Genomic DNA, 15225 nt, shown 5'->3' with positions numbered 1-15225 from the left:
GAAAGTATCTAAGCAACCTGATCAGTCCATGGTTTTAATGACTACAAAGAATGACATCTGATGGCAGGTTTTATGGTGATACCAGTTCATTTCATAGGCCTTACAATAAGGACACATATTTTAAATTAACCGATGTCTGGAATTCTATTCTAAGCAAAGGATTAAAATGGTAAGTTTGAATTCTTTTCCTTAACCTTAAGAATTCTCACCAGCTCAATTACAGGTAATATGTTGTTAGCTAGGTCACAGTATCATTTCTGTTATAGCAATGAACAGAGGACTTTATACATCAGCACAGTCACTTGAGAAAGGATTGTTCCAATTTTCTGTCATCCTACCATCCAGCAAGATGGAAAGGAGAGAAAATACTAAATGTTTTGAAATTTCCTGGGTTCCACAAGACATTTTGTTTGTGACCCATGTTTATATTTGAAGGAGTAATTTGATTTCAATATCTAGGGTGATGCTGAATGTTTATCTTCATTTTGATTTTGGAAGCAGTTTGTAACTGTCCATTAGTGTAGCAATCCCTCATATCTGTCCATCTCTATAGCATGATTTGAGTCTCAGCACAAGCTTGGATGGTCAGTCACTGGTGACTTAATATAGTTTGAGCATTCACAATTTTTCAAAGGGTAGCGATACTCTCATGTCATCTACCACTCAGAGATGAGTAATTTGTCTTTAGTAAGTGAGCAAGCTGATTATGGACTGGTTAATGTCTTGAGCCATAGAGAAATCTACAGTTTGTATCCATCTTCCTGCACTGGGGCAATATTTCTTCATTTTTTTCACAGTAGGCATCATTTATATTTATTTTTATTTGTTCTTTAATATATCGTCTAAAAAAAGAGTGATTTTTGAGGGAATAAAAGGCAGTATGTGTCAAAAATTAAAAAATGTATGTGTAGTCTTTTATTTTTTTTTTCTTTTCCTCTGGATTTTTGGTGTTGAAAACAGCAATTGATTTAGTAAATAAATTATTAAATCTAGCCCTCTGAAACAAGTGTGAGATGTGCTGAGAAAAAAACATTTGCTATCTTAAGTTCATTTTAAAAAGAATTGTGCTATATGCCTGACAGAATGCTTTATAATCAAATGAGTGACAACTTTGCTGTTTTGATAGTTGGTAACCTTAAATTGCCACTTTTAACTGTAAAGTTTTCCCTGGGAAAGTCAGGCAGAGAGAGTTCTCAAATCATATGTCAGATTGCTATGAATAATGTTATTAGCATTAAGTGAGACAAATTTTTACGTAAAGCAGCTAGCTACTCCTTTTTCCCCAAAGAACAAAACCAGAAACTAACAACAAAGGAAAATATGTTCTCTGTATCTGCCAGTGCATCCACGACCATAACAAATTCTGGTACCTGTGAAAGTCAGCACAAACCACACCCGTGTGAGGCACAGAATAGCCAGAAGAACCAAAAGAGTTTCATTAACTGCCTGGCCTCTTGATATTTTCAGGTCTGTGAAATAAAATTTTCATCTGGCTAATGCTGTATGGCTGTGATCAAAGACAGTGCCATGTACTGGATCTTCTGGCAGAAGCTAGGATATGGCAGCAATTTTATCTTGGCACTCTTTAGAGCAGAAACTCAGGAAATTATGAGTCAAGCTTCACTCTGCCAGTAGGCCCAGAGTATCTGCTGGGGCCCACACAATAGCTGGAGAAGTTACATGACTGGAAATGTACTATGTGGTGCGTTTTTTCTGAAAACTGCTGGTTGTCTCATGTGGATCCCTGGGTGGTACTAAAGGCTGCATCCCCTCCTCCACTCTCCCCTGGAGGCTCCCTGGGAGGTTCCTGGTAAGTATTTCTTTTCCCAAGTGGTTTGACTCTAGGCAGCAGAAAAGAAATGCTAGGTGACCTCTCAGTGCCAGTTTTAGGACTGATGATTATTCCTCATATCGAGCCTCACAGGTGGTTGTCCATAATTTGGAGCAAGAGAGCAAGTGAGATTACTGTAACCTTGACAGCAAGGTTACCTGTTTGGGATGTGGTCTACATAATCAGATTTTGAAGGCTAAATCTGAAAAGAGAGCAAAGAACTGTTGAAAGGAATTACCTGCCAGTGAGATGAATTGCTTGCACAGTGTTACCATCTCTACAGTGTTGTTCTAGGATATGGCTCACATTGACTACAGCTTCATTAGCAAAGCCTCAGAACAATGAGGCAGGAATTTTTTTTATTTTTTATTTTTAACAAATAATATGTACTTCATCTTAACCTAATGGGTAAAAACACCTGTTTTCAGGTAATAAACATCATATTTTCTTCTAAGTGGTAACATAAGAAATGCTTGAAAAAGAAAAATAAGGAGAAAAAAAAAAAAGAGCATTTGGGAAAATTTGTCACTGAACTTCAGAGGTAAGGTATTCCCATTCAGTGCCATACTTCTGTAAGCCAGTTTTATGGCACACTTATATTTGGTCTATATATGCAGTTGCTTGTATGCTGTAATACTGTTCAAATTCTAAAGTTTCCTTTAACAGCACACTTTACTTGTCACAAAAGCCCTACTGAAAGGGTCTTGACAAATTTGCTGTGCATGCTTTTAAACTGATTGCTGTTTTCTCTGTATTCTTGGCCACTAATATGCACCTGATCTTTTACTCTTGTCTCTGTATCACCAGGCCTCCTGAACCTGTTTACAGCACTGTGAACAAACTGTGTGATAAACCACCTTCTCCTAGGCACTATTCCCCTGTCGAGTGTGACAAAAGCTTCCTTCTTACAGCTCCCTATCCCCACTACCACGTAGGCCTGCTCCCTGACTCTGAGATCACCAGGTACTGCATGCGCTTCTTCCTCACCTCCTTCATTAGAGTGCATGAACATCATTAGATTTATCTCATAGTTTGCATCTTCACCATAGATCTTCTTTTTCTACAACTTTTGCTTATTTTCAACCATGCTTTAACATCTGCACCACTGGAAGATATATGCTACCTTGGTATATAATTTTGGTCATCCAAAATCCAGTGATGATTACAGGCAATGTTTTGATCCATTGGAATGGTGCTCTAAAATAAGGCTATGTCATATGTACTACATTTTACAACTTAATTCAATATATGATTATCTGTAGATAAGGAAAGTAACTAAGACTTCACTGAAAGCTGTAGTAATTTGGTTTGAATTCAGTCATTTTATTTCCGTGTTGTGCATACTTGGTTCATCTTTGGGTTTACAGGGTGGCTGCCTAAGCCACTCAGAAGAAAATGAGAAAAAAAAATAATCACCTCTTTCACCAAGTCACGGTTGAAAGTATGTTTAAAATTTAGCGCTCTGTAGGCTAGCTGTGCTCTGAGAGGACAGTTAGTAAAACCTAAAATGATGAGCATTTTCCTGATTGACGAAATGGAAGACACTGCTATAAAATAATTAGTGATTACCTCCAAGAAATATCTAATAAAGAAAAACATACTATTCAAAAGTGTATGGTAGTGTAACCAGGCTACTCTTCCATAGTCTGTTAGCATAGTAGCAAACTATTTGCAAACAGGACATCTTTTATATTCTACAGCAGAAGAAAAAAATAATTGTATTTGGAGCTTTGATCATAAACATTTAGCACAGAAAGCACTTTTCAAAGAAAAGAGTACTGTGGGAAGAGGAGAGCAGAAACGTGTAAGTAGAAAGTAAAACGCTAAATTAATGTAAGATACAATAACAGGAAAGAAACCCTGGGGATTAGAAAAACAGCTGTCGAAGGCATTGCAGTGCTATGAAATAGGAAGATAAATTAAAAAAGCAATAAGACAAATATGATTGAAAAATGCAACAGATGTGGTAAGACCATACAGAAGCTGTTGGTTTATTAGAATGAAAACTGTGTAGCTTCTAGAATTTGTAAAAAGATGCTTAATCACTGGATAAAGTGGTTAGTCCAGCTGCTCGGGCCAGTACAGATATGGTTGAAAAACAGTGATAAGGGCAACATTTCTATAAAGGTATAAAAAAATCCGGAAGGGTGCTAGGCACTAACAAATCTGTCCACAATATTTTTAATTTCTCTGCAGATACTAACTTAAAGGAAGTAATAATTAAAAAAAAAAAAAAAAAAGTAAAATGATCTTTACGTACATGAGTAATTTGTCTATAAGCATTACAATGCTTCTGTATGTTCAGAGACAGACAACAGAGGAGATCATTATAAAAATATCCTTATTCAACAGTTGTCCTTTTAGAAAGAAAGGAACCAACCTGAATTAGAAAGTGAAACAAGCGGGTTCCATGGGAATTTGCTGCCATGCAGGTGTGCATTGGGAGCACTGAGGACTGTAGCTTGCTAACCATAGACAGGTACAATCCATCGCTCAGTAAATGGTGAATCTCTATAGACAGGACTGTCAGGGCTGTGCGGAGAAGGGTGAATTTGTTTAGGGTACTACCTGCAGACCAGATATTCAGATGTCAGTAATCAATGGAGCCCTAGAGAGTTAGAATTTGTGCCTACTTGGTGTTGTTCACTACATCCTTTTGTTTTGCCATGTGATTGATTGAATACTTGGTCATCAGACATTTGATGACCTGCTATCAGGACTTAAAAACCTGGGTTTTGTTCTACTGAGTGTCAGTTAATGGTTCTCTTTAATAACAAGGTTTTATTTCTCTTCTTTCCAGTTTGATGTAAAAATAAGCCCTAGTGCTTGTGCATTTAACCATTTTGTTTGTTTCAGTGTTCCAACAAAAACTTCAGAGAGATTACAAAAAGATGAGAAAAGACACAACTCATGGTTAAATGCTCTGCAATATGCTCTGCTATATGCTGTGGTAAAGGCAACTGATTGCTATCATTTATACTTCCTCCCCACTGTGTAATTACATTCAGATGGAAAATATGACAGTTTTTGATATTCTCAAATGCTGTCAGCTTTTCCACTGGACTTTTTGAATAACTGACCATGGAAGAAACCAGTTGAAATGCTTTTCACTGAAATGCCTTTGGTGAGGAAAGTGACAGCTTTACAACACACACCATGATCCAATTTCCAAATGGATCCAGTATTTGTAGTTGGACAGTATATTTTAGAAAAGTATTAAGCCCTTTTAAACACTATTAGAAGTGGCTATTTTTTCAGAAGTGTCCATTGTGTACAGTCCTAATCTTCACAAAAGTGATGTGTCTCAGGGATGCATTGTGTTGAATATTTGGAAGAACTAATCCATAAGAAGACTATCTTCTTATTTCTGCTACCATCTTTATTGGGATCTGCACTACAAAAAAATCCTCCAGTATTGCCCAAGTATCTTGAGGGGTCTCCCTTTACTCACATCCTCAAAAATTCCTCAAAGCCCTATCCCCCCAGGTTATATACTGATTTGCTCTCCAGTCAAATATGAAGAGATCTCTGTCTTCTTGAAGAGGTCCTAGAAAATTCAGAATTTGTTATCCGTAGGTTTAAGGAAGGTGCAGCGGTTACTTGCTTGTTTAGGTGACTGCAGTTGTTGTATTTCAGTGCTCCAGTACTGAGAATCTGCTGGTGAACTGCAAGAAATTTGGTTTGACAAATAGCTCTCCCAAAAGAAGAGGAACATGATGTCTTGTTCTCCCAACTGAAATGCTTGTAAGCCAGCCAACACCTTTCAAACTGCTGCTCCAGATAATTTGTTAGCTACTGCTCAGATGATCACTTTGTCAAGGCTCATTAACTTAATAGGCAAAGAGAATTCATAGGCCAAAGCCTTATTTGTCTATAATAAATTCAAGTTTATAACCTTTGCTTTTATGGTGATCTATATCGGCTTCTGGGAGGCTTGGCAGTCTAGAACAATATACTCAAATTTTAGGATTAAAGTTATTTTTTTTCTGATCAGATCTTGTGCATTGACGTTAACAGGTCTGTGTCAATGTTCAAGAGCTGAAAATCTGTCCCACTGAAGGCAGAAAAAAAATCTGTACCACCAAAGTAAAGAGAAATTTTGGAGTAGTAGGTTTCCCTTTGAGAGCACCAAGTGGGAATGGATACAGGATTTTCATGTCCTGGCCTCTGTCATTATTGACAATTATGTGTACAATTAGAAGATAAGTGGCAGCAAAAGAAAATTGTAGCTCAGACTAACACTGTTTCTACAAACAAGAGACTTTGTTTCTGCATAATGTAACAGAACATGTTGAGTTCATGGTCTTTGTGCTGAGAGCTTCATTACATTCATCACAATGACACACTTCAAAAATGCTTCAGTTCAGTCCAAAATTGACTTCCCTGTCTTCACCTTTTTTTTTTTTTTTTTTTTTTTTTTTTTGGCACTCCAGTTGCCAGCACAGTTTTTGCTAAAGGGTAGCCTCAATATTGTTAATGTGTGGGATATTTTTCTTTCATAGTTGTTTGTTTTTCTCCTAAGCTTTTGATCATGAAACCACGTGATTGCATCAATATGTTTGAATTCATGTAGTGGAAAACCATACTTTGTAGTCATAGGAGAAAAGCTTGGAAACATGATCCATTCTTAGAAATAAATGAAAATCTTGTTCATCCTAAGTCTGGTATTTGTGAGCTTTCAGATCTCACTTTGGGGGCTTGGGTGCCTGAATTTAAAATATTTGGCTTGCTTTTTAAATTAAGATTAGTTTCTTGAAGCCTGGCCCAGTTCTAGCTGACACTGTGATCTGCAATCTTAGGCAAGGTACTTAATGATTTTGTATTTTATTTTCCCAGTCTATGAAAGTATTTTAACAGTGATCTCATGAGCATCTCTGAAAACTAGTGCTATCTGTGACAATTGCAACCTATTATTAACAGCAGTTTGTGTTATTATTTAATAACACAATTAATGATTTTAAGGTATTGGATGAATTAATGATAACAGTTCGTGGGACTGCCACTACTTTTTCACCAATGGGGATTAGGGGGAAAACACATTTGCACACTATTGGCACAGGGCTCTGCAGCAAAGTCTTTTACAGAAAACAAAATGCTATTTTCATAGGTATTCAGGGGTAACTGAGCATCACATGACTCAAAAAGTTATGCAAATAAAATTATGTGTAAGTGTATACAGTGCATATTGGTAAGGAGCCTATAATGTCCATAGTCTTAATGATTGATATGTGGGGCTACTTCTAATGTGTGGCTGAATTCCCACAGCTGCCAGCATGAGCACACAAGGGCCACTCTGCTCAGTATTCTCTGCAGCTGACTAGTGCATGCCTACAGTGCTATGCACTACTGATTATGGTCACTTCATTTCATTTTAGGGATCCCTGAGATCCCTCTATAGGGTGTGAAGGGACAGCTGAGAAGGTGCTGTTTTCTTTTCACTGATCATATCAGGAACCTAAGGTAACTACACTTCACAAAGGTGTGAATGGTGGAGCTCTCTAGTGCTTATTGCTATAGTGTTCTTTCTCATTTGTTATTATCTGCGTGGATTTTTCTTCACAATAACTGTAGTGGTTTCACACCCATGGCTAGCTAAGCATCACCACACCACTCTCTCACTCCCACTCCTCAACAGAACACAGGGAGAAATTATGATGAAAGAAAAGTGCATGGGTTGAGATAAGGACAGGGAGATAATCCACAAATTACTGCCTTGGACATAGGGAGATTAATGTTATTTTCTGCCTATCACTAGCAGACTACAGCAGTGAGAAACTAAAAGCAAAATAAAAACACCTTCCTCCCATTCACTGTCTTCCACCTCCTCCTCCCAAGATGTGCAGGGGAATGGGGAATGGGGGCTGCGGTCAGTCCCTGACGCTTCGTCTCCGCCGCTCCTTCACGGTCACTCTCTGCCCCTGCTCCACGTGGGGTCCCTCCCACGGGATGCCGTCCTTCCCGAACTGAGCCTGCGGGGGCTCCCTACAGGCTGCAGCTTTTCAAGAACTGCCCCAACATGGGTCCATACCATGGGGCCCATCCCTCAGGAGCAAACTGCTCCAGCACGGGTCCCCCACGGGCGGCAGCTCCCCCCAGACCCCCTGCTCCCGCGTGGGCTCCTCTCCATGGGCAGCAGCTATGGCCCAGGGCCTGCTTCTGCGGGGGCTCTCCATGGGCCGCAGCCTCCTCCAGGCCACATCCACCTGCTCCACCGGGGGCTCCTCCACGGGCTGCAGCGTGGAGATCTGCTCCATGTGGGACCCATGGGCTGCAGGGGGACAGCCTGCTCCACCAGGGGCCTCTCCACGGGCCGCAGGGGAACTTGTGCTGCGTGCCTGGAGCACCTCCTGCCCTCCTTCTGCACTGACCTTGGGGGCTGCAGGGCTGCTTCTCTCCCAGTTCTCACCCCTCTCTCCCAGCTGCTGTAGCACATCAGGATTTTTTTCCCCCTTCCTTAACTCTGCTCTCCCAGAGGCCCATCCAGTGTAGCTCATGGCTCAGCTCTGGCCAGCAGCGGGCCCATTTTGGAGCCTTCTGGAGCTAGCTTTGATCTGACATGGGGCAGCTGCTCGGCTCTGCTCACAGAGACCACCTCTGCATCCCCACTGCTGCCAAACCCTTGCCACATAAACCCAATACAATAACCTGCTGGGAACAAGCTTATAGTCAAAATGATGCATATAGCTGTACTTGTGCGTGGCTGCCTTCCAGGGAGGCTCTTGTCATCATTATTGAAATTCACATCATACAGGAGTACTCATCATCCCCTTTTCAATCCCATGTGTTTAATATTGGAATTATATCTCCCAAAACACATCTAGCTGTATTTTGAGCTTTCTGAAATGCCTGACAGCCTGAAGATGGGATCTATGAAGGAGGCAGTAAATAGCATGGAGATTACAAAATTTGGTCTTCAACTTGCCCCAGATAAACACAACCACCTTTCTTGAATTTACAATGAACTTCTTCTGTTTTAGTCATATTCATTTACTTTGAGAAAAAAAAAAAAAAAAAAAAAAAGAAAAAAAATTGCAAAATTGGAATTGAGTCTGTTTTGGACAAATGAGTTTAAATATTTAATATCAGAATTGTAGCAGATTTGTACTTTTCCCTATTATAATACCTTGGGATCAACTTCTGGACTGATCTTCGTCTTAAACAGTCCAACCATAGACAGCAAGCTTATATATGGGAACTAGTACCATTAAATAGCATTGCTTAAAGATGATGGAAGGGAATAAGTGAACAATTCTTTGTGTGGACTTTGATCAGCAAAATAGGCAACACTGAGGTTCAACTTATTCAGTGTCAGTGGAAACAAATTCATCTTTTAGTCACAGAGCACTTAGGAAAAAAATGGTACATTTAAAATAAGCCTTGGTAAAGTATTTCACTAAAACCATAAGGTGGCATTTTCAAAGAATGAGCACCACTTCTCTTTTTGAAAACTGACTTTTAGACACATCTGTGCCTAAACACATGTTTAGGCATTCAGAAGTACAGAATATATATCAGCCCTTAAGCAATTTAAGGTATTAAACTGGTCATCACGGAGTCTGGTGTGGGTAGTGATGTTCATACTGATCAGCACTGAGGCATCCTGTTGTTGCTGATTTCAGTGAGAATTAGCTATTTGAGTGTTACAGTCTTAACTCCCTAAACCACATCCTTAGAAATTCAAGTACCTCTTTAACTCTGGCACCTAGATATTTCTAAAAATGAGCTTGACTCACAAGTGGGAACACACATTGCAGTGGCTGACAAGATGCAGTCCAGATGCATCCAGCTACGTGCCCATAATGCTTGGCTGGGCTGGGCTGCTTCTGAATGCAGCTCAAGAACTTCAATATTTTATAGTCATATGTTATACACAAAACAAAATCAGCATAAATGGTATTGATTAACTCTCTACAAGTGGAATGCAATGTCCCAATGTAGATTGTCCCTGCCTGTGAATCAGACTCCTGAGACCCTTAAATTATTCAGGATCTTTTGGAAATGATACAAATTCATGGTGGATTTGCCTTATTACTTTTAATTAACAACTTTAAAAGTCTCTACTGGAACGGTTTCCTGTAATTTCTTTTAAATCCTGATTCAAGTGTTCTCTTTAAGTAAATGATCCAGTCATATTGCTGTTGTAGTTAATGAAAGAAAAATGATGCTCAGCTTTCATGTTATTTTGCATGGATGAATCTCTGACCCTGATAAGCACTAACATTCCTATAGACTCTCTTATGCTCTTTCCTTTTTCTTTAATGAAGAGATTTCTATTTTGGACACTATTAATTAAAATGATTAGAAAGATGCACCTTTAGAAAACTCAGAGAGATGATTGCAGGAGAAACTTAATCTGTAGAGGCATAGATTCTCTACAGTTCAAGTGGTTAATTATGTAAAGTTATAGAAGCCTTTCAGGTTAAGATGGGATGCTTCAGGTTAGAGCTGCTGGGCTTTATTTCCAGTTGTGCTGCTAACTAACTCTGTTTAGTTGAGCAGTCATGTAATTCTATTTGTCCTGCTTTATCTATCATTAATGATAGATAATCTTCTTAGTTATATTGAGAAGGATAAGTAATATCGTTACACAGAATAGAAGAAAATTAAAAGGAAATGGGAAAAAAAAAAAAAAGTTGTTTCTATTCTATCATTTGGGAAATGTTTTGCATTGTAGGAATAGCCTAAGAAGTCTAGCAGTATTCTTGGCTACATGAGGCAAAGCATGGCCAGCAGGCCGAGGGAGGTGATCCTTCCCTTCTGCTCAGCACTGGTGATGCTGCGCCTGGAGTGCTGGGTACAGTGCTGAGCTCCCAGTACAAGAGAGACCTGCACATACTGGAGAGTCCAGCTCAGGGCTACCAAGGTAATCAAGGGACTGGAGCACTTCTCCTGTGAGGAGAGGCTGCGAGAGCTGGGGCTGTTCAGCCTGGGGAAGAGGAGGCTCAGTGGGGGGGTCTCAAAAAAATCTATAAATACCTGAAGGAAGGGTGTAAAGAGGATGGAGTCATGCTATTTTTAGTGGTGCCAGTTGCAGGACAAGAGGCAGTGGGCACAAAGTGGAACACAGGAGGTTCAGTCTGGACATCAGAAATCACTTCTGTGCTGTGCAAGTGACAGAGCACTAGCACAGGCTGCCCAGAGAAGCTATGGAGTCTCCTCTTTGGAGATCTCCCAAAGCCACCTGGACGTGGTCCTGGGCAGCCTGCTCTGGGTGTCCCTGCTTGAGCAGGGATTGGACCAGATGGACCCAGAGGTGCCTTCCAACCTCATCCATTCTGTGATTCTGTGAATCTGTGTTTCTGTGATTTTGTGAATATATAGTTTGATTTTCAGAGATAGTGTGTCTTCTGTGAGCTATAGATCTACTTTTTTTTTTTTTAAATGTTCTGCACTCATGGAAATTAAACTGTGTATTCTTAATGCATAAAATGTACAGAAATATTAACACAGTTTAGTTAAATAGCAGTATTTTCTTTACTAGGTCATTAGAGAAGAGATGAATGTCAGTTCTTACAAAGAAAACATCTGTAAATCAATGGTATTAAGTTTTTCCTGCTGTTATGATTACAAACATACCCACGGAGAGACATCTGGGAATAAAGGAAGATGTATCCTTCCTTTTCAAGCCTATAAGCAAGCTCTGAAATTCAATCTCTCAGTAAGACCAAAGAAACACTCCTGAATGCCAATCCTATGTGCCAATGCTATGTCTTTTCTGTGTTAATGGTGAAGACTGGGACCAGGAGACTAAAAGGATATCAGACCACTTTTAACTGGATCCTGCCTGAGGATTTTGGCCTGGACAGTCTGTCACCCAGCATGGGGAGGGTGAGGTGGACCATGATACCCAAATTGAAATTTAACTGGATCCTGATGTCTGCTACAGAGGATGCCACCCACCCACCTAACACTGTCTCCTGCAGTTATTGTCTAGTGATGTTTCAGATTATTTCATGAAAATCCAAACAGTCCATTCATAACTAAGTCCACACCATAACTATTTTGTTTGAAACAACAATTTCTGTGAGACCCATTTTCAATATACATAAGCAGTATCTCAAACATTTTGTTCAGGTCTATGAATCTGGTCTAAAAATACCCTTGAAACAGTTCTTCCAAAAAGATAGAGCACTAGAGCTTCATACACAATGTTCAGATACTTCAGAGTGTTGGGAGAAATTTAAACCCACATTTTAAGTATTGATTCCGTACCAGGTTTAGTTTTTTTTTTTTTTTTTTTTTTTAGGTGTATTCAGAACAAACGACAGAAACTCGACAGTGTCACTCTGCAGACAACTGCTACACTAACAAATTGAAGTCATTCACTAATTCAAGTCTTATCCACAGTGATGAAAGTTAATGGCAATTATTACCTGACGACTGTCTAAAGGCCAAAGTGAGAAATGAGTTTGGAGATTTCAGTTTCATTCCTGTGGACGAATTTCCACATCATAAAATCATCACTCCATCTGTCACAGTAATTGCTAGACCCTCAGCTCATCAGAAAAACCAAGAATAGATTTAACCTGGAGAACAAATTACTCTTTTTACCCCCAGAGAGAGTTCTTTGAGTTAGAAATGAAATAAGACTGTGGAGACAGGGTAAATAAAGCTACCCTGTGGCTACCTATGCTTTATCTGTTGGAGGAAGAATAATTTCCAGGGCTGCAGCTACACACAAAATAAATAAATAAATAAATAAAGAGAAAGCTTACTGGTTAGAGCAAAGAACTGGTTAAAGCTTGGAACTCAGAAATTTCCCTGAACCACTGACAGGTCATATGACCCTTGGCAGATTAAGAATTTCCTTCAAATTTGCCCAGTTGTGAAATATGTGACCTGCATCCACTGACCCCAATAGCAGCCCTCGAAGTTAAAATATATTTCCAACAGATGCAGATATGCATGACTTTCTGTACTGCAAAAACAAGAGTGATCATTAGTACCAAGTGGAGTGATAGGAGGCATTGTTGCAAGCAGGTGGGACCTCTAATTATATCAGTGTAATTTGTCATGGAAATGCGAGAGAATTATAACAGCAGCAGTAATGTGCTAGTCTTGTTTTACGCTACAGTTATCCCACTGGAGTAATATATTGCTGAATCAGGCTCCCAAATGATTTTCTATCTAATTATTACCATTTATTATTGTTGACATAAGCCATATATGTAGTTTCTTGCAAATATGTCCATTTTTGTTGGTTTAGTAAGTCAGGTAAGGTCTGAATTTGAATGGGGAATATGTCTAAACATACATTTGTGAAACAGAAACAGAGGGTTGCACTCTTTGCCGAATCTGTGCTAGGCCAATCATAGAATTATAGAATCATTAAGGTTGGAAAAGCCCTCCAAGATCATCTGGTCCAACCATCCTGGACCAGGATGATCTTGCAAGCCCATCCAAGGACACTGTTTGGAAGGTGTTGCAAAACTAAATGAACTGTTTAAACTCAGTCCTCATCTCTTGTACTCACTGTTTTCACAGCACTTTACTTTTTCTGACCCAAAAGCATATAATACTAATTAATCATAGAATCATAGAACTGCTTGGGTTGGAAGGGACCTTAAAGACCATCTACTTTCAACCCCTCACCATGGGCTGGGATGCCACTCACCAGGTCATGTTGCCTGGGGCCTCGTCCAACCTGGTCTTGAACAACTCCAGGGATAATTAATGAGGTAGTCAGAAACACAGAAATACAGAGATTAAAGAAAATCCTGGCATAATGGAATCCAACTCATTGGTCTAATGTAAAATTTCTACATATTTTTGTTTCCCATTGCAGATTTTTTTTCCCACTATCAGAACGTATCTGTACCTTTATGGGGCCATGAGAATAATAATTACTTAATATTTATTTATCAGTAGTCATTACATTTCCTATTTAAAAAAAAATGTTTCTCTTTAAAATTATTGGCTATATAACTGGAAGCATTTGCTTGCAGATACTTCAGTGTGATATAAGCAATGGCAACAAGAAATATAAAAACATTATTTAAGAACCTTATCTAACTTTGAGCTGGACTGAAAGTCTCAAAAAAACTTCAGGGGGTGCTGTGCATTGTTCATAAATTCTGTCTGGCAACACAGTTAGTACAAAAGGGTTTATGAAAATGGGGAAAATAGCAGAAAGGAAAACCAAAATTATGAGAAACTAAACTCTCATTTACCTACACAGTACATTTATGTACATATGCTACAGTAAGTGAGCTGTTTTTAAATACCGTCTAGATTTTGAATAAATATCAGGCTAATTATAGGTTAAGCTTTTCTTTTGGTGTGGAGAGGACTGATAAACATTTTTATTACTGATTTAAACTCATTTTCATGTAAATACGCCTATAAATGTTTGTAGTATTTAACAGACATGGAAGATAGTGCATAATTTTTTTAAAAAACACTACACGATTCACTAGCCTAGTGAGAAAATTGCCTGTTGTAAAATGTAAGATGAGCTTTCAGATACTCTCAAGAGTCAAAGTGAAACTGATTTTCAATAAAATACAGATTTGGAAGTACCTAAATTACATTTGAAAGTGAAATGTGAGCTACTAAAGGAATACAGGCCAGAGATACATAGGCAAGAATCTGTTAATTTCTGTTTAGATTCCGTAGTTTGGCATGTTGTTGATTTGGAAACCAAGACACTTCTGCTCTTCTGTCTCAGTTTGAATATTGAATTTTCTTTCTTTTCACCTTTCAAATGGAAAGTAGGCTGAGTATACACAAGCTAGAACACATCAGCCCATTTTTAATTCCTAATTAATTTCACTCCAGTTGACTTGTATCCGTATTTTCTCACTTCCCTTGATGGTATGAGAATTAGTAGCTCAGTCCTTCAAGAAGAATATTTTAAAGCTGTTATGGCATTTGTGGAGTAGTTGGATTTACTATATGTTTGGCCAACAAAGTTATCTGTTGATTACATAAAAATTATTTTTTCCCTCTAGACTTACCTTCTAATGATGTAACCCTGCAGTAAAATCTAAATATGACTTCAAGTCTTTAACATTTCTGTTATAGATTCCACCTCAGTTCAGAATAAACATAAGAAGGATAGTTTATCCTGGTGAACAAGTGCTGTGTCTATGTGCAGTCAGTTTCTCTTCCACTTCCATAGTATCATTAGTAAATTTGTATAAGTACTGTAATCTTTTCATATGTTAGTTATATGTTTAAAAAGTGTATGTGGAAGGAGGAGGAAGTAACAAAGCCTTACTATATAGGAAGGCACAAATGTTTAAGAACATTGGTTCATTACTGGGAGCTGCTCAGGTGTTCTTAGTGTGGAGCTCTGAGATTGTGGAGTTCATTTATCACTATACTGTGATAAAAAAAAAAAAAGTTCTCATTTTCATTCACATTTTCTTGAAATGTGATTTAAAAAAAAAAAG

The 15225-nt window shown here is 38.7% G+C and overlaps 1 protein-coding gene across 1 annotated transcript in view; it reads left to right on the top strand.

Annotated features, from left to right (window-relative positions):
• DLG2 (discs large MAGUK scaffold protein 2) overlaps positions 1 to 15225 on the top strand; it is a 1015643-nt gene that overhangs the window by 771315 nt on the left and 229103 nt on the right. The window contains 1 exon segment of the mRNA XM_040544402.1: positions 2639 to 2794. Coding sequence (XP_040400336.1) covers positions 2639 to 2794 — 156 coding nt within the window.

The sequence above is a fragment of the Cygnus olor genome, chromosome 1, assembly GCF_009769625.2.
Source record: "Cygnus olor isolate bCygOlo1 chromosome 1, bCygOlo1.pri.v2, whole genome shotgun sequence".
In the NCBI taxonomy this organism is placed as follows: domain Eukaryota; kingdom Metazoa; phylum Chordata; class Aves; order Anseriformes; family Anatidae; genus Cygnus; species Cygnus olor.
The sequence above is the reverse complement of the archived record's forward strand: the minus strand, read 5'-3'. Positions and strand labels throughout refer to the sequence as shown.